The sequence below is a fragment of the Hydractinia symbiolongicarpus genome, chromosome 10 (assembly GCF_029227915.1).
Source record: "Hydractinia symbiolongicarpus strain clone_291-10 chromosome 10, HSymV2.1, whole genome shotgun sequence".
Taxonomy (NCBI): Eukaryota; Metazoa; Cnidaria; class Hydrozoa; order Anthoathecata; family Hydractiniidae; genus Hydractinia; species Hydractinia symbiolongicarpus.
The window spans coordinates 10,515,405-10,535,622 of NC_079884.1; the positions used below are offsets into that span (position 1 = coordinate 10,515,405).

Consider the following 20,218-nt stretch of genomic DNA (forward strand, 5'->3'; position numbering starts at 1 on the left):
TAGTTAGAGTTTTACTACTTGTTTGCCATTTTTTCACCTTTAAATTATTTCATGGTCATAGATTAGTGTGTAGTAGTACTTGCAAAAGTTTGTTTTGTTAAAACAGACAAGTTGTAGAAGTAGTAGTATTCATTGTATTTATTCTGCGTAGTTTGTGTATTTTTCTTTTATATACTTAGTAGTTTGAACGCATCAGCTTAAGGTTACATATTTGTTGCAAAATACATTATGAATGGCACAATATGTCAATATTGACAACATATATTTTTATTTTATTGTTTAAATCTGTAGTTTGAATCCATGCTAAAGATGATTGGATTCTTTTAGAATCAATTTTCTTAGTGTGTTAAAGTCTGGTTACAGTTTTTATTTAAGTGATGCTTATATGTATAACAATATTGGTCTGTTATTAAAAACCTTTTAAAGACTAGTTGAATAAATTATATGTAAGAAATATTTACTTACATGCATTTAAAACAGATTCCACAACAAAAGTGGAAGAAAACAGCAGATTTTCAAAATCTTAAAATCCATTTTCCTTAATTGTTAAATGCACCAATTTTATATGTTATAATAAGTTCAAAGAATCCAACTCCTTATAGATTTGTTGTTATAGCGATATCAGTTAAGTTTATTAATAGTATCTTAAGTCTTTGTTATATTAACAGTTGCAGTAGATGATAATTTTGTTGTTAGCAATTTAATTGTTTTGTTAGTTGCATAGCTTTTATAATTTGGTAGTATTTTTGTGAGATTCTTCTTGTTAGTTAGTTCAATGGGAAAGCCAAAGTTGATAGTGGTAAACATGTACTTAACACATAGTATAAACTCAATTCTTCTATAATGTTGAAATGTTTTTAGAATAATTAAATAAAAACAATGTTGGTTTTTTAAGTAGAAAAATTTATTTTGAAATGTCTTGTGTGTGAGTAAAAAACAATTTTTTTATGTGTTATTTGTAATGTAAATTTAAAAATTTTATCCAGCCTCATTTGAACAGAGTATGCATATATTAACAGGTAGGCAACATATGTAGGATGTTTTGATAATTTTAATTAAGGTGAATAACATGCAATACAGTTACTGATGTTTTAACTTGTCAAAAGTTTGGAGGAGTTGATTGTTTCTCTTGCATGATTACTATTAAAATTTATATGTCCTTGTAGTAATAAATCAAAAATACACAATAGTAAATAGATATAAAATTATTTTCACCCTATAACTTCCATAATAATATTTACCTCCTAAATTATTTTGGATATACTAATTAAAGTGAATAATTTATGATTTTAGAATAATAAAATTATTATCATGTTATGCATAAGCAAGGTTATTCCAGGCTATGTTTTGACAGCTATGGGCCCATCGATAACAGCTGTAACTATAAAAACATAGCCTGAAATAAACTCGCTTGTTCATGACATGATATATCTATATTATTCAATGACAATGCCTGAACAGATAAGTGGCAATATTTTTAAGGATTTATTTTTATTTACCCACAATTCCTTATATTTTCTATTAAAACTATATATGTTATAATGTTATTGTGTAACCCCTGCTTTATACCGCCTTTCAGCAAGAGCCCTGTCAATTTGTCAAGTTACCCATTTAATTTACTAATATTTCACAGGTTAGCTGTTGTGATACCTCTGATGTCAGGCTTTCGATTAGGATTTTCTATAAATTTAGTCTATAAGTTTAAAATGTTATATTAATAGGATTTTACAGGCAAGATGAATACAGAAAATGGTTATGAAGAAGATGATGAAAGTTCTGACCCGTATGGACCTTCCATCAACACTGACACTAGTATGTTAACTAAATTTTTTTAAATTTTCTTTTAAGTTAGGAATGTTGTTGCCCTACCTGCAAGAAGAATTGTTAATAAAGTTATATTTACATTATTGAAACAGAGTTGATCTTATTGTAAATTTAACAGTTATGTACCATGAAGTTATGATAGCTTCATTGTCTATTAAGTTTTTATAATCTAAAAAATCAAACAATAATGTTGTTCGTGATGCCTTGAAACCATTTCTTGTGATTGGGTGCTGGTACGTTTTATTCAGATCGGATGCCAAAATTATTTGAAGCAAGTTATCGAACAACTCAACTTGTCTTTGCGAAAAAAAATGGAAAAATGGTATGAAAGAAGTATATTTCATCATTTCAAAAGAAAACATTAACAAACAATCAGCTGCCAACTTTAAATGTTTTGTCCATTTCTGGTTTACTTCCCTTTTTTTTCAGGTTACCTGTTTACGTCAACCACGAGATTTATACGCACTTTGTAAATCTGCTGCTCAAGCGAATCCAAGATGGTAGGAAAGTTTTCTTATATTTATGATATTTTGTAAAGTCATAATGAATCAATGTTTTTAATACCAAGTAAAAACGCTTGTCAATAAACTATTATCTGCAAATACATTTTAGGCCAATTGAATATCAATTTCTAAAATTGAGACCTTTGCACATACTTTATACCCCAACACATGGAGAACCACTTCAAAAAAAAGGTATGAAAACATTTGTGAATCACATTTACAAACTTAGTATAGCTGCTATGTTCAATGTTTTGGACAACAGGCCTAGAGAAATATGTATAAGGAACCAGCTCACCATTATGAAAACATTTGCAAACTAGTAAAATAGTAAAGTTAAGTATACCTGCTACATTTTGAAAGAGCTACAACAGACCTGGAAAATTGTAAATTATAGGAAACCGACTCATCGTTACTGCTCTTGCAAGCTTATGAAACAAAATGACTGTTTCTCGTTTACACAAATTAGGTTTTACGAGGTAAATAAGATAATGGTAAAAATTGTTTAGAAACCTTCATTTTTGGGTCAATGGACATTCTCGGGTTGTTGACCAAAACAGAGATTTATTTTAAGATTTATTAAGTGAAGAAAATGGTCAATATTATTTTATTATTATTATTATTGTTATTATTGCTGTTTTCACTGAAAATTTCTACAGGATATTTCTAGGGTCATATGTATAAATAACTGTTATCACAGAAGTCCTGTCGATAGGTTCATCATTCCCGACAATTCCTCATTTCTAAATTTCTAGGCCTGTGAAATTTGCTTAAAAGCACTAAACCTCAAGTATTTTAATTTTACAATGCATCTTGATTAATGAGACTCAATTTTTTGTTCAGGTAAAGAAATTTACCCACCACATAAATCATCAAATATTTCTGGAAAGGTTGTATATGATAATTCACCTGACCCAGAAGTGAAATATGTGAGTTTTTTAGCCTTAGCAAAAAAGAAGTGTTAGGAGAGGTGTTGTTAAAGTATATATCAGATAGTATATATTTATATTAATAATAATAAATTAATAAAAATATTATGTAAGAAACAGATAAAGATTTTGGCAGGTGTGATGTGATAAGTATGAAAGAAGCCAGAGGAATCAATCCAGAGATCAGCAAGGGAATCTTGCAGGGAAAAGGACTTAACTCTCCGTTTTTCTCATTTACAGTTTGTGTCATCAAAGGCTGATTGTAAGCTTTCAAATGTTCAACCTTATTTCACTCTACAAAACGAGAATGATAAAACCTTACTTTTCGAATCAAGATTTGAAAGTGGAAATCTCATGAGAGCAGTAAAAGTGTGAGTATGTTGAACTGTGTCAGTGATGGAAATGAATTTCTGTATTTTGGTAAATACTATAACAACAACATACGTAGTCTAAAGACAAGTGTATGGTAGGTATGGTAAACCCATCACATAAGAACATGCGAGGAATAAGATATATAATGGAACAACTTCATTTCCAATTTACTTCGTGATGAGTAAAGAGACTTCGCGTAAAAGTGTTTTCTGTTCAAGTCTTTGATTAAAGAGCCAATCAACTGCTTCAGAGTTCATACAATTGATCTGTGATATATCTGTACAAACAATTGCTTACTGTTCGACTTAATTCTACCAAATGTTTTCTTCTACTCTTTTAGGGGAGAATATGACTATCAGTTATGGTTGAAGTTTGATACGTACACAAAGAAACATACACAGTGGTACTACTTCCAAATCAAAAACGCAAGACCGAATATAACATATCGCTTTACTATTATGAATTTCCTGAAAGTATACTGTCTACTTGTTTTTTTGCTGTGTTTATTTTTTTCTTAGTATTCCACTAAATCCACAGTTATGTGACTCTTAGACTTAAAATAAGGTATAAGTTGCAGGGGTACAATTTTGAAGGAAATTTTGTGGACAGAGAAGATAATTCCCAAAGTCTCGCAGTCAATTTCCTGTAGTTCACAACAAAATAAATTCCTTCCTATGTCTAATATAGACATACGCAATGTGGCAATGTTTGTAAAGTCTATACTATATAATAAAGCATAATTAGCCTTATTTCAAACACTTCATCTGGCCTATGCATCTGCAACTTGTAGACTATTGTCCAGTTGATGCTATTCGTCAATTTTTAACACTGGCCAAAAAACTAACTTTGTCGATATATTTTTATCCACAATTGCTTGTGCAATGTCTCGGTGGTAAAATAAAGTTAAATCTGCACAATGTACTTGATGTATTATTAACTGGACCAGAAGCCAGTGTTACACTTACCAAGCGAAATTCATTGTAATATGATATTTATTTTAGTCAGGTAGTTTGTACAACGAAGGAATGAAACCTTTGATGTATTCAGAAAAAGATGCAAGAGACAAAAGTGTTGGTTGGATACGTGTTGGGTCGAATATTAAATATTATAAAAATGATATCAAGTTAGTTTTCCTACTCTGTTTCATAGTGTGTTATAAGCTAAGAAATGTTCAGAAACATTTTTCAAAACATGAATTTTATGGATGATTTATTTTATCTCTTGTAGAAACTAAACTATTCCGTGTAAAATTACTAATTTTTAGCTTGCAACAATATCACGCCAGTGTATTATATGTCTTTAGATTTCATATTTTTGTTTCAGAGTTGAGGAAAACAAAGAGAGGTGTTACTATTCGCTGCATTGGACTTGCACTTTCCCAAATGAAAACGATACTTATTATTTTGCACATTCCTATCCATATACTTACTCAGATCTACAAGTATGTTTAAGTTTCTTTCTATGTTTTATCTGGTGAGTGTAACCATGTTCAAACTGATTTCAGATAATCTGAAAAGTCAAGGCAAAAGTGTAAAAAAAGTTTGCTTTGTTTTGGGAATACAAAATTCTAGTATTGATAGCTTCATAAAATTGTCAATATGATGTCCACTCTGTCAGGACTTGTCAGGAATTTTGAAAATATAGGCAAAATGACAAGAAAATTTAAAATGACAGGAATTTTAAACCTGTTCCTGTAAGGGATATGGTTTTCACTTCAATATAATGTTTTTCAATGTCAATTTTAGCTTCAGCTTGCATTTGTTTCACCCTTTGTCTTTTTTTTCTTCGTGTATATTGCATTTTTGTTCTCTCTTGTAAAGTCAGTTAGTTCATCAGTCATAACATAAGAAGAAAAAGTATGGAGAAAATTTTAAATGTCAGAAAAATCTTTCGAGTGTATACCTTGGTCAAAATTTAGTCATTTGCATATCTATAGTGGCATGTTTTCATTTTTTTTAGTTCCTTCAGTGATTGTTATTGACATTGTATTTGTGTTGCGTGTATTGTAGGAGTATCTTGCTTACCTTGGTAGTGACAGCCAACGTCGTAAAGTATGTAAACAACGAGTGTTATGTCAAACTTTAGCTGGTAATCATGTTTATGTGTTAACTATCACGGAACCGACAAGATGTCCAAAGCAAGCCAAGGTAATTTAAAATAACTCACTAATGACTAAAATAACTTGTTTTATTTTATTCCTTAGCAAATTTTATCAAAAGTAAATATTCACAATATTGACAACATTTTTCTTTTGGGAACACGATATTTTCCAGAACTATTTCTAAAGTTACTAATAAAAGCTGATGTGTTTGTTTTTTAAGATTATAAGTATATCCCTCTCTATATCATACATTACAGGGGCTGTTTTTTGCAGAGATTTCTGCCACGAAGGACCCACGTAATGATAATCGCAAGAAATTTCAGTTTTATTGCACAAGTTTCTCAATTTTTGTTTAGTCAAAGAAAGCTATTGTAATCACTGCACGTATTCATCCAGGTGAAACGATAGCTAGTTGGTTGATGAAGGGCTTGCTCGATTACCTCACTAGTGATGAACCTGATGCAAAGGTTTGTTCAATCAAATTTAACTCTGTTACCCATACCCCTACATACACTACAGACATATGTTTTATTTAATTCTGTTAAAAGGGTTATTTCGGATAGATATTAAAAATGGGATTAGCAATTTTTTTTTATCAAGATTCTAAACTCTTAATTTTTCTTTTATTGTTATGGTGGAATATGTTTTGTTAGCTTCATTTGATATTTTTGTTTACATGAATCTCTTGGAATGATATGCATTCGTTGAATTGTGGAATAATGTGTACACTCATAAGTTCTCTTAGGGTGCTCTTTTGGAGTCTGCATAAATATGTTTTTTTGGTCACTAGTTTGCTAATTTGTACCTAAATTGACCTATTCAACGAATATCTTCTTATACGTATTCAATTTACACAGCCATTTTACCTTGGCCTTTTTTTAAGATTTTAAGAGAGACGTTTCTATTCAAAGTGGTACCGATGTTGAATCCAGATGGAGTCATTGTTGGTAACTATAGATGTTCGTTATCTGGCCGTGATTTAAATCGTAATTATAAAACTGTTCTGAAAGATTCCTTCCCTTCTGTATGGAGCACTAGATGTTTGATTAAAAGGTAAATTCTCTTATAAGAAGTTGTATAGCTAGTGCTGTTGTGACATGTTACTTCCAACCTATAGAATTTTATTTGTAGGCTGCAGGAAGAGAGAGAGGTTTTGATGTATTGCGATTTTCATGGACATAGCAAGAAGAAAAACATTTTCATTTACGGATGTGATAAAAAACATGAAAATGTCAAATGTTTTTCTACAAGAGTATTTCCTTTGATGTTGTCTAAAAATATCCCTGAGAAGGTAGGCACTTATTTTTTATGTTAAAACTTGTGTAATTTTAAAATGAAGAAGTGTTTAGCTAAATTTTGATTCTTTACTGGTCCAAAAATTTTTATATTTTCATCTGAAATTGATTTTAATGTAATTAATACAATTTATATTGTTTTCACCATTATACCTCTATGTTTTTACTCACTTTACCTTTTGTCCTCTAAAAAACTAAACTGTCGAGGTGAAAATCAGACATTTTGAAAAAACGTGCATGAAAAATATCATGTCCATATCTGTTCCAGTTTGGGAGATAAACAAAGACTTTCCTAAGATAATCCATATACTAATGTTACACATTAGAAGCTTTTTTCTGTCATTTGTATTTTTAGTTTTCATTCAATGATTGTCGTTTTCGAGTTCAGAAGAGTAAAGAAGGCACTGGTCGTGTTGTGATGTGGAACATGGGTATCAAGTACAGTTACACTATGGAGGTGTGTTAACTTCATACGTGTGGCCACGGTTGTTGTTGTTGTTTAGTAAACAAATAATGCATTCCCAGTATTTTACGATGCACAGCCGAGTGAAATATTGTCATGCCGAGAGTGGATACATCTAATATTTAACAAGAATTGCCATGCAAAATCTGTTTTATTATATAGCTTAAGAAAGAAGAAGACAAAACTAATTTATGCAGACTAAACACAACTTTTTGTTTTAATAAAAAATGTGTTTGTAGATGTGTGACGCGTGGCCTATTGGTTATGGAGTTCACTACGTAATCACAAGAACCATGGTTCGGTCCATAGCGCGGGCGTGTTTAGAAAGTGCTTTTACTATAGGTACGGGTCAACCCATGCCATGTAAAGAAAATTGTATACATCTAGAAAACAGGACCTGTTGATGACAGTATTTCCGACACTGAAGTGGCTGTATAAATATTCGGAATGATAATAATAGTAATAATAATAAAATTCCCACCTCCATCATTTGTAGGCAATCAAGTTTAAAAAAACAGAAACTACTTAAGTCTGATCAACTTCATGTAAAATACAAAAGCGGATCATATTTAAGAAGGTTAAGAAAAACAAGATGGTCTTTTGGAGAAACTAAAGATGATATCTAAGTTGATAATTTATGTGGACTTAACACAACTTTTTAAAGCGAATCATTTTGTGCAGAGATAAAAAGCGCGTTTGTAAATGTTTAAATAAGTCCCGCTCAATCATTTTAAAATACTGTTAGCCAATCAGGTTTAGTCATTAACTTTAAAACAACAGAGATTTATGCTTGAACGATTTGAATGATTGAAATCAACATGAAATTGACTGAGATGATAATCATGAATTTTTTGATTGGTGATGTTGCCTAATCTTACTTATTCACTGGCCTAAAGTTAAAAAAAAACATAAAAAATGTTTTGCTGTAAAATTTTCAAAGTTAGCGTAAATACTGGCGTAAACTTTAAGACAGGCTAACCTTCCACGATCTCTTACACTAAAAACATGTGTATAAGTCATTTTCTTTTTCTCTTGAGGTCACGGGAACACAGGGTAAGATCTTCAGGTGATATTACCAAGTTTACTATGGCCTGAAAATATATGCTCGTTTCATCAGTCTTGCTTTTTGTTACTCGCAATATTTTGGCAAAAAACGTGTTTTTTTGTGTCTTTACAGCAAGAAATCTGTTGTTGTTTGCTGTATAAATATTACTTATTGCACAGACGTTAAAAATTAAGGCAATGGTAATAAATTTAAAGTAGTTACTATCGCCTGATTGTCACGTGTCCCCGTGGGTTCTATGTTCAGGGCTACTTTAAGGAGATTTTAAAAGTAAGCCTTCGTGAATGTTTGTTTCACGAAAGATTCTTTCTTTAAAGTCGAAATTAATTCTGACATTAATATGTCAGCATGTCCTACATAAAAACGCAATAAAAATAACATAAAAACATGAAAATTATATTTTAAAGCTGGTACGCTTGTAATTATATTATAGGCGTCGTTCTGTGGGAGCTCATTAGCTGCTAATAAAGAATATCACTTCGGTGTGCAAGATTATGAAGACATGGGTTATCATTTCTGTGATACTTTGCTTGATTTCTTTGATCCAGACACAACCAAGGTAGATATTTTTTTGAAACGATTCCACATATTTTTTCTTAGCTATTGTTTATAGCTTTAATTTTAGTGAACTGGTCAAACTTAGGAAGTTCTGTCTTGGCCTCGGGTCTTTTTGCTAAAAATGCTGTTTACTGTTGTTATTCTTTTTACGCGCAAAATATTCAATGGAAATCAGCACTCCATCGTAATTTATGGAATTTTACTATCTAAAGTAACCAAATAAATTTTGTCTGCCACAGATAGAGTTCGAACAGCATTTCTTCACCTAAAATCAATTGTCTCCTGCCTATAAGTTATTGAGCCTATACATATACAAGCTTATATGAAGAATGAGCTTATTTGAGGGTAATAGGGTAAACAGTACAAAGTCAATTACTGGTTTGAAGTAAAATTTAAATTGCATTACAATAATAATATTTTCTAGTTCAACAACTTGCTAGCAGAGATTGAGAAACACATGCGAAATGTCATGATGACAAAAATGCTGGAGAAAGGAGATATTGATGTAGATGATATCGACTTTGAACAATTGGATTATATTTCAGACTTTGAAACTGAAACTGGAGGTTCAGACAGTTCTGTTTCGGATGAATTACCAATGCAGATTTTGCATGCGTCAATACCAGAGGTAGTTGTATACTTTTATACGCTGGATTCTTATACAACATGAGTTTTAGGCTTATGTCTCACTTACTAGCGTTTATCGCAGTGAATCAAGGTAATTTTTATCATTGTAAAAGAGGCAAGAACTTTTTACTTGTAAAATTACTCAACTGATGTCTATATTACGTTGAAATTTTTTCTCATAGAAACAAGAAAAACGTTTACATTGTTACGTTATAATTTTCTATTTTCTGAAACTACTTTTCAACTTCTCTTTTACTGTAGGTTTCGAAGAAAAAACGTCTGAAGACTCGCAAAGAAAGAAACAAAGCTCGAAAACAGCAACAACGCCGAAAAAGAGTTACTTCTAGTAAGGACACAAAAAGCGAACCAGCGGCATCTTCATCACAAGAAATATCTCCTACAAAACCAGAGAAAAAGAAGAATCAAAGGATAGATATGCGCGGTAGAGGAAAGTTGCTGTATTCTACCAATAAAAACACCGCGAACTCTCCGGTGAAATGTGTAACTCCATCCAGGGTAGGAAATAGAAACGAATATTTAGATAGTCTTCTATACACATATTCTCAAGCTGGTTTGATCGATGGATCATTAACCGACTCTTCTTCGTCCTTTCCATTTGGTAGTGGATCGTCTTCATGTGAAAGATGTAATCCATCCTATTTTTTATCTTTTGACGCCAGTGATAGTGAGCCAACTAAGATGAACAACGAAAATTACTCTCTGTTCGGTAAGTCGTGTTGTTACTAACTTTTAAAGAGACATGAGTTTTTTTAAATGCGCAGTAAATTTTGTGCGTTATAAATTTTTGTAGAGCAAACTCAAATGCATAGAAAATGTATTGGGTGGGGTATGAGAGCTCGTCTCTATATTAATAATACCCTTATTCTGTTTCTGCGCGAGAGAAAAAAATCGTTTTACGGAGATTCGAATTATTTATCCACGAAATAGCAAATATGACATATAAAAGATGGTAGAATTTCCGCGGATCACCGGCTAACGACTAGTCTTTTATATTTAAACTTAAGTAGTTTTAATTGTTAAAACAATGATTTGAGTCTGGGTTTTTGTGTCCAATGTTCATGTTCTTATAACATTGTTCTCGTATAAAAAAAAGGCGTTAAAGTAACCTGGTCTGAAAAGTTTTAAATATGGGCGACAAATAACGCAATTTATACATACTTCGGTTTAATTACATCTGAGTAAATAAAAAAAATAAACAGATTTACACATAGTTCTAAAAAAGTTTAGGATCTACCTAGAAAGCTCTAAAAATTTCATGATACAAATTCTGTCAAATCATAGAAGAACAAAAAACGTCTAGTTTCCCAGAAATATAATGTGAAGTAAATACTATTAACCAAAATAAGATTAAAATAAATTATATAAATATACATTAGTTTTAGTGATTCATTTTTCACAAATTAATGTTTGCAGTTTACTCTGTCAACATTTTTTTTGAAATGCTGATGATGGCTGTGTTAGATTATAGCTGACCTAAAAAAAGAAAGAAAAATACTAAAAAAACTTATATGAAGAACTCAAAATAATCTTAGCACATTAATGTGATATTGTTCTGTGCCCTATATATTCCCTAAAATGTTATATTCAACAGTGACCAAGAATACCATATTTACTCTAGTCTATTATTACTTCACCACTGGATTAGTGTTTTAACCTACAAATAAAGGTGGGTTTAGCAGGATTCCTATAATGCAGCATATATACGCTGGATATGTGGCCTTATTTTTGGGTAAAAAACCTGAGTGTAGTATTGTTTTTAGCAAAACTTAGCAAGTTTTTAACAAAGTTTGGAAATATGTAGCATAAGAAGCATAAACACCTACCTCAAATCTTTTCCAGGCTATAAGCAATACCTTTATAACTTTTTTTTTCAATTTCAATATGCATTCAAAATCGTTGTAAGAGCCTAAACTTGCCAAGGGTACAAATTATTTGCACAATAAATTTTCCTGAAACTTATTTTTGTGGATGAGTGGTACACAAAAATGCTTCAATTTGCAGAATATATGCGAAATGTGCAGTATTAATTTTTGGGTGCCTAAAGTTCAGTTATTTTAGCAGAGGCAAAATCAGTATTTTGTTTAACATAGTATTCAGAAGTTAGGGCATTTACAAATGAGCAACATAGAACCCAATAACTTAGATCCTAAAGAAATCAAAGTATGAAGAAAGAAAAAATTTTGTAATTGTTGCGGCTAGCTGAAATGGGAAATTTTGCAGAATAATTTGTTAGAACCGATGTTTGACTGATTTCTAAAATTTCTGTGGAACATTTTTGCAGATTTGCCCCAAAGTGCTGCAAAAAAAAGTTTCACAAAAATTTCTACATTTTTCCACAGATAGTGTATGCTAATTTTGAAAATATTTTTTACAATCCATGGCAAAAAAGGCAGGATTACTTGAATAACAGGGAAGCTAAATAATAGAGTAAATGTGTACAGTCTACTTGATGCTTTTTTAAAGCTACATTCACATTTTTTGTGCACATCAGGGCGAATTTTTATTCATAACCCCATTTATGTAAGTTACGACACACTTACATACAAATTGAGCTCGTATGTCAGTTTTTTTATGGAGCAAAATGTTTTGCTTGTAACACAATGTAACAGTCCATAGGCCAAAATATATAAGAAAAAATGTTCGATTTAGGATTCAAATTTGAAAATGTTTTTTGAATATTTGTGTACAAAACAAAATAGCAATTAATAAAGAACTTGTTATCTTAATACAAAAGTACACAGCCCTTTTCATAAAGTTCATAAAGAATATTATCAGAAAAATTCACTGTAGATTTGCCTGTCAAAGTTTGTAATTCTGATTTGCTGCTGATGTTGCATTTTAACAATAGTCGTGTTAAATATAAGACAACACTTATTTTACGTTCTTTATGTGAAACTTTATATGCAATAGTCCGTACATGCAGGGAATTGCGTAGCTTAAAAAAGAGCTTTAACATAGCTAAAACTAACTAGCTTAAAATATACAGCATTTTTTTACCTGAGAAGTCTCATCGGCCAAACATCCTGTTTTGCAAAACATTGATTTGTAGTTTCAAAGTTATCAAGAGGAACGGTAACCGATTGTTTTGGGCAAGAAACTTTGGTCTGTGGGACCTGAAACTCGAAGAACTTCGAGACAAAGCATCACAGGAGAAATCAGGTTCTGACAATCTGAGATCCTATTGGCTAAAAAATCAGATAACGCATTTCTATTGGCTTAAGAAATTGAACAATTTCCAGGCCCAGGGTAACATACTTTATTCTGGACATCGCGCATCCAGACTATAGGTGGTCCCTATCTCTCTATCTTCCAAGGCGATTTTAAAGATTCCGCCTTACGTGGCGGAAATAAAAAAAAAACACTTTTGGAATGATTTGACCAGATTCAGAAACTTTCAGCACCTTTGTTGGTATGGTTGGAACTTTTCATTTAAAGATTAGTAAAATTGCCTAATTTTTTGTTTTATATTTGCTGATGGGCTGAGCAACCCTTCATTTAGCGCCTAAATGACTCTAATATCAGATATTTGTCATGTTCACCTGGCTAAAAGGAAATACGTACGGGGGCAAGCTTGGGCAAATTTTTAAATACAATTTGTACTTTCCAAACGAAAAACAGTGCTTTCAATTCTGTTATTTGACAACAAAAAGTAGTGATCTATATTTTATGTGGTTAGCCTCATTAATTCCAATAAATTTACCCTGTCATTTTTTTCTAGGAGGGACAACAAAGACGGTTCTAGAGTGTTAAAATACCATTTAAGTTACAGAAACCTTTTAAATGTCTGTTCAATAAGCAACAACTGTCATATGGGCTTAAACCCATATGAATACGAAGTGAACACTACCGAATGAACTACCAATGCCCAAAAGACGACAACCCTCAAAGTTAATATCGTCAATCAAAGGGACTGGACTTTAATGCATTCAGAAACTTTACTATATTAATACCCGTTTGCGTCTCGCAACTTGCGGTACCATTTTGCGTGACAGACAGACGTATACGGGTATTACAATATAGATTAATGCCCGTACTTTGTCTCTGTGTCAAATTGTAAATACGATATGGTTTTACTTTGTTGAGACGGGCGAATTTCCGTGGAATTTAAAGGACTGAGTTTTTTAACGGGTTTACAACTAGTCTATATATTACGTCTGTCTACCTGTCTCTCTGTGAGCCATAATGCTAGCTGCCAGCAGCGACCGATGGATTCCCATTGAATATTCTACAGGCTTACAAATAGTAATCAATAGTTTGGCATGAGAAATAATTAGAAAGCAACAAAAATATGTCATCTACTTTATTTTGCTTTTATCAAATATTTGCTTTGTAGAAATTCGTATGCCGTCAAGACGAACAAATGTGAATCGCACATTAGAACTTGCACGCAGAATTACTTCTTACAATTACAGAACTGGTAAAGCTGCACCTAGAATAAGTAAAACGTTTTCTGTGTGGACCAACGAAAATTTGAGACGAAACCAACTTCTCGAGGTATTCCTACTATTTTTTTATGGTTCATGTGCTGCATGTTGTAAACAGGTAACACGTGCTTTGCGGCTTACCAGCACACGCCATTGATTAATTTTGCGCCTCTAAGTTTTGCGCAATCAAGGGCGGTTAGCAATATTAAGCCCAAGTCACATTTTGGTGTTGCTAATATAAAAAAATCTTTGAAGATCACCTTGTGTTCCCTAACAGAACACGATTAAAAAAAAGCGTGCGAAAATGTTACGAAATTTGCGCCGATAAGATAAAAACAAAGAAAAAGTTGTAACAACCGTCCTATTTTCTGTTGACAGAGAAAGACATTAAACCAAGGAGACAATGCAAATTATTTGCGAAAAAGGTTGGCTAACATTAATGGTAACGAAACTGGCAGTGGATTATTTAAACTGTCATACGACTCTGTTGAGAAAGGTGAGATGATGATATTTTTCCCATCAAGCAGTGCAGAAGCGAATACATATGTGTACCGTAATCTCGCGTGAGACAAGACAAAAAAAACACAGTTATTTTTAATCGTCACTACTTTAAGGCCAGAAACTTTCGCGGACGTAAAAAAAACCAAATATAGCGCATAAAAGTTTGCGTAAGATAACGTTTTTTAATATTTTGCAGAATCATATTTGTGCAGAATCAAATTTTGTAAATTAAAAAAAAAGATGGACAGAGAAATTCAAAATTTTGATGTATTTTTGCATTTTCATAAAACATCGTCTCTTTAACAACATTTTTTACACTCGTCGATACTTTCATCGTAATTCGCATGTTTACACTCGTCGCTACTTTCATCGTAATTCGTATGTTTACAATCGTCGATACTTTCATCGTAATTCGTATGTTTACAATCGTCAATACTTTCATCGTAATTCGCATGTTTACAATCGTCGATACTTTCATCGTAATTCGTATGTTTACAATCGTCGATACTTTCATCGTAATTCGCATGTTTAAAACAGAAAGAGAGACATAAAATTTATCACGTTTCAACGTGCATGAAATGTTATTTAATAGTCAAAAATCGCGAACCATTCTGCCTTTAAGTAGTTCACAATTATGCAATAGCTTGTATTTTTCTTTAGATTCTCTCGACGCTGAATCGAAAGTCCTGACCACGTTAAGCACCACGTCAATTAATTTTTCACTACAACGTGACGTGTCACCTCATCAAAATACTAAGGCGTTCTCACCTTCAGGCATTCAAAGTATAAAGATACCCGATCGAAAGAGATACCTGCCCAAACTCAAGAAAAAGAGTGACTTGCTCATAGTATGTGTCATTTATTTCGTGTTCCAGTTTAAAAAATGGTTTACAAACTGTTTATCCGGTCGCTACAGGAAAATAGCGACCAGGTCGTGACGTCATAAACTGAACGCATTGAACGTTTAAAAAAGTAGCAGAGTCGCTATTTTGTGCTGAGGCTTCACGAAATAGAAATGCTTAGACTTTATACAACGCGTGGATATCTGATGACCGAAATATGTACGAGGGGCGAACCTGCGAATTTTTCTACAGACTAACAGGTAGTCAAACGTATAAAGCACATTAACTACCAGGGTACTAAATACGATAACGACATAGGTGAAAAAATAGGAACAGACGCAGTTCACAATCTACAGACAAAGCTTTATTGCAAATTTCTTTTCTAAAGTACACTTAAATTTGTTTCGCCGGCTGTAAAGAAACACGCGTTAGCTAAATTTATTTTCGCGATAGTCAGATTTAAAAACTAGAATCTTGACGGAATAAATTTCCGTATATTACGAAATTCGCGGGATGAATTTTCCCATTTGGTTACTAAGATTTTATTAAAAGGTTGAATGGGAAAGAGAAAGGTTGTGATTTACGACGTTAAAAATTATTACGAATTTTTCCTAATAAATAGTAAATTCGTGGAACAAATTTTCCCCGTTTAGTCGGAAATATTAGATTTAAATATAAAATAAATATTAGACATGCGTAAGGATCCTGTTTATTTTAATTCATTCATTCATTCATTTTTTATTGTTTTTTTTTAGGTTGACTCACAAACATCTGAGTTAACTTTGCAGACAAGAAGCTCAGACAGTGCACTACTCCGACACAAATTTGCCAGTCAAGCTGAAAAACTTTTCTCCAATGTTTCCAACGATCCTTATGTAAATACAGCACCAAATAACAGCTCCACGTGTTCGCCGTATAAAGTTACCGACCAAACATTAAAATCGAGTACATTGAAAGATCGTTTAATATCTCTTGGCGGTGCTGGGTATGTTGTACTTTGAAATAAAAGAGATGCAAATATTTTTAAGTTTTTAGGTGAAGATTATTTTTTGTTATTGAAGGTCAGGGTACAAGGACCAAGGATTGTGTACATAATTTGCCTGTATTAAGAAAAAAACTTTTAGTCAGATCTGATAAAAAAATGTTTTGTCACCGTAGGATACTGACACATTCAGACATCGATCTCAAGGTAAGTACCTAACTTAAAGTAAATCACAAATCGACCTAAATATGTAAACAACAAATCAACTCAAAATAATTTTTTAAACACCAAAGGATTTACTCTCTTTTCTTTTTCTACCGTCTAATTGACGTTCAGGGTACCCCCCCTTTAAATGATCCTAGACAGAGGAAAAAAACGCGTCATGCGTTCTTTTGACACTCTGGCATCTAATTTCACAGGTTGGAGACGAGAATACTTCAGCTAAGGAAGTAACTTTAAGTCCGATTGTTTCGAAGCAAGTTATCGATGATTCGTCGCGCATGCGTGTGTCAACACCACAGTATTTATTTACTGAGGATGGACATGTTAATATTCTGAAGCAGAAAGAAGAAACAGTTTTGTAGATGATGTTTTTAAATAATTTTTAGAAATCTCCTTATCGTCTGCCGTATATTTGGTCATGCAAAAGCGATCTTCCCCAAAATTACTCTCAACTTCTTCAAACATCTGTATTCCATGACTGCTACTACTACTACGAAAGATTAAATATACACGCTGTTTTCATAAGCAACAAAAATTTTAATTGTTGCTTTGTTGACTATTTTCTTGGGAAGATCATATTTTCATTTTTATAAATCGTTTCTTGTAAAAATCATGTGTTAGTTACTTCGACGTGGTTTTAAATAATAGCCAATAGTTTTTAAATTATTTCTAGCGTTTGTGCAAGTGTGTTTATTTCACAAAAAAGTGTTATTTAAATGAACATTAAACATTGTACAATATTTGTTATTTTTTTACAATTTACAAAATTGTGCACTTTCCTTCGCTCGGTTTTTTCTTGTTTTTTATTTTTGGTTGAGGTTTTAGAGCGCTAGTTTCTGCGGTGTATTTGCTAGATGTACCGCCCGGTGGCTTTCGTCTTTTTGATGACGTCACATTCAGTAACCCAGTGTTGATCGGGTTCATGACAAAACTGAATATTATCCGATTTTGGATCAGTTATCGTCCTGTTCAATGCAACTCCGGTTCATGTGTATCTAAAGTAAATAAATATATAGTTTCAATATTTTGTTTTTCTTCAAAAAGTTTGTCACTGGTGCTAAAGCGTTAACAACAGACAAGATACACGATTTTGTTTTAGAAGAAAAACCAGTGAAAGGCTCCAGTCAGTACTGGCAGATTCTTAATTTTTTGGCAATTTTAGTACTGGAAGTTTTAAAGTCTTAAACATCCAGTATTTTGAAGCTTCAACCTCTAGTTTTTTATAAACGGGTTTCTTTTTTAAAAAAATACGACTATTAGATTTTATGTTTTCCAAAACGCAAATTCTTAAACCGGAGTTTCAAAATACTTACCTAAAAAGCGTTCAAAAATTCAAAGCTGTTTGCTTTCTCTATATTTGTCCATTTTTTCATAAATTCTGACAATTTCTTCAAAAGTACAGTTCATAAAAGTTCAAGCCACGCAATTATGTTTTCTACACGAAAAATTTTTGCAAGTTCAATTACATAAAAACTATCTTGCTGTGATAAATTTTACTTTTTTAACAATAAACGTGGATTTCCTTTTTTTTAAGTTTTCTCAATAGCTTTCTTCACTAATTAGTTATGTTTATTTCACGTCAAACACAAAAAATTATAAAGCTTATAAATTTAAAAAAAAATACCAGTAATTTAACTTTTGATCTAAAATGTTAAATGCTTCTTTTTTTCGTGTGATTTTTTTTTATTATATTTTGGCAGCAAACTTGAAATAAATGTTGTCTTCTCTGTTTATCAAAGTTAGAAAATATCACATATTTTGTAAACAACGCGTTTCTTCACAGTTTCCCAACGTTTCGTTTTTTTATTCACTTAACATAAATAATTTGCCAAAAACATCTGCACTGCATATATTCTCATGGCATGTTTATTTCCATGGTTACAATATGCATGAGAAACAACTTTTTCGACATCGCTAGTTCCAGTCTTCAATTAGAGCTAAATCTTTTTTTATTTCTTTTCCATTTGACGGCGACAACTACGTCAATGTCCTCATAGGTATATGGAGTATTTCGATCGGGCAAACCGAATTTTACGCAGAGTTCAGATAATAACATAGTGTACCTGAAGCCTGCAGAAACAAATGTAAATATGATACAGTAAATTCTGAGCACGCCAGTCCATCAAAATTCGATGAATAACGTCTAGGGCTGAGAATCTAGTTTCAAACAGGGTGTTAATTTAAGAAGGGCGTTTATTTTTACTATTGGGCTTTTACGCGTGAGTAAGGTTAGAATATAAAATATAAAATTCTACAAAAAATGGAAACAGAGAGGAACAAAAAAATTCTTTAGTTAAGTTGTACCTACTAACCTTGCATTAACCCTATTCGGTCCGGGGTTTTTCGAACATACTATGACCGGGGGCGGAATCCGCCCACCCCCCCTCAATAACTTTTCATAGGGTTGTTCAAATTGAATCAAACCTGGCACACTTATAGTACGTCATAAAAGGAACAAAATGGCAGCAATAAATTTTTGCCTGCATCACCACATTTTCTGTGACGTCATCTGAAGCTTGAAATTTGATTAAAATGCCACTATCTGCTTAAAATTTAATTACTTCTGTTCCAGAGCGAATTTTTGCATTCTGTTTGAAGTTTCTAAAAGCTAAATAAAAGTTATTTAACATATTTTTCGGTTTTTACGTGGATCGCATAAAAAATTGCAAAAAATTGCCCGAAAATCCGGGGTTTTTAATTTTCGGGAAATCGGGAAATCGGATTAATCACGTGTCCAGATTATGCAAAATATTTCGTCTTAATAAAACAAAGTTGTGTTGCAAGTTTCAAGTTCTAAGCATAATCCTAACAGGAGTTATTACATTTCCCCTATTATAAGGATTTCATATAGATTTAGGGGTAGTTTTAAGTAATGGCCAATATCAAAGCCTCAGAAAGGTATGGGACATAAAAATTTGGCATGCTGGTGTATAATAGATAAATATTGAAACTCAGTAAGTTTCATAGCCATATAACATAGCAATAAGGAGTTATTAAAAAAAACCGTCTGAGGTGGCGGAATCCGCCCCCCGGACCGAATAGGATTAATTATCTAAATGAACGCCCCAATTGATAAGGGCGCTTATGATCGGACTCAACGGACTCAGCTTTTTGAAACATGACTTCGAACAAAAAAAAGAAAATGAAAAAGTAAGAAAAGATGAGTTAATTTACCAAAACAATCTTCCACTCTTATATTGTGGGAAAATTTATGAAAATAAAGTTTTTATGGAAGTTCAACATGATCACGCCCCTCTTATTATGTACATTTCTCATTCACAATCAACCACATTCATTCTTATTTAGAAGAAAAAGGACAGCTGTAAGTTATTTAAAATAATGAAGAATTTTTAAGTTTATATGTCAGACAAATCTTTTTCAAAGTTTTTATATTTTTATTATCAAAAACATTTTAACAGCATTATGGCAACTACCCATTATCAGAAGCCTGTGTTTTCGTAAAAATAAAATGTATCGTTTTTTGTCATTTTTAC

The 20,218-nt window shown here is 32.1% G+C and overlaps 1 protein-coding gene and 1 long non-coding RNA gene across 6 annotated transcripts; one reads left to right on the forward strand and one right to left on the reverse strand.

The window, feature by feature from the left end:
* Positions 1-74: 74 nt before the first annotated feature.
* On the forward strand, positions 75-17,503 carry LOC130612557 (cytosolic carboxypeptidase 2-like). 4 transcript variants are annotated; one of them, XR_008975489.1, is made up of 24 exons: positions 75-925; positions 1,722-1,812; positions 2,073-2,146; positions 2,254-2,324; positions 2,437-2,519; positions 3,168-3,253; positions 3,494-3,624; positions 3,966-4,098; positions 4,627-4,748; positions 4,949-5,066; positions 5,635-5,772; positions 6,083-6,193; positions 6,610-6,779; positions 6,858-7,017; positions 7,377-7,478; positions 8,981-9,106; positions 9,530-9,736; positions 9,994-10,459; positions 14,087-14,247; positions 14,556-14,673; positions 15,339-15,526; positions 16,276-16,555; positions 16,679-16,709; positions 16,922-17,020. XR_008975489.1 is itself a non-coding variant. In XM_057433886.1 (24 exons), the coding sequence occupies exons 2-24, from the start codon at positions 1,737-1,739 to the stop codon at positions 17,084-17,086; spliced, it is 3,267 nt and encodes a 1,088-aa protein (XP_057289869.1). In that variant the 5' UTR covers positions 75-1,019; positions 1,722-1,736; the 3' UTR covers positions 17,087-17,503. The 4 variants fall into 4 exon arrangements, 3 of the variants coding, with proteins under 3 accessions (XP_057289869.1, XP_057289868.1, XP_057289870.1); XM_057433886.1 differs by having other exon boundaries at positions 75-1,019; positions 16,276-16,505; positions 16,922-17,503; XM_057433885.1 differs by having other exon boundaries at positions 16,276-16,505; positions 16,922-17,503.
* On the reverse strand, positions 17,380-18,917 carry LOC130612567 (uncharacterized). 2 transcript variants are annotated; one of them, XR_008975493.1, is made up of 3 exons: positions 18,349-18,917; positions 18,038-18,159; positions 17,380-17,719 (listed from the first exon to the last, which is right to left on the reverse strand). It is a non-coding gene; the product is annotated as an uncharacterized LOC130612567 (long non-coding RNA). The 2 variants fall into 2 exon arrangements; XR_008975492.1 differs by lacking the exon at positions 18,349-18,917 and having other exon boundaries at positions 18,038-18,340.
* Between the last annotated feature and the right edge of the window lie 1,301 nt (positions 18,918-20,218).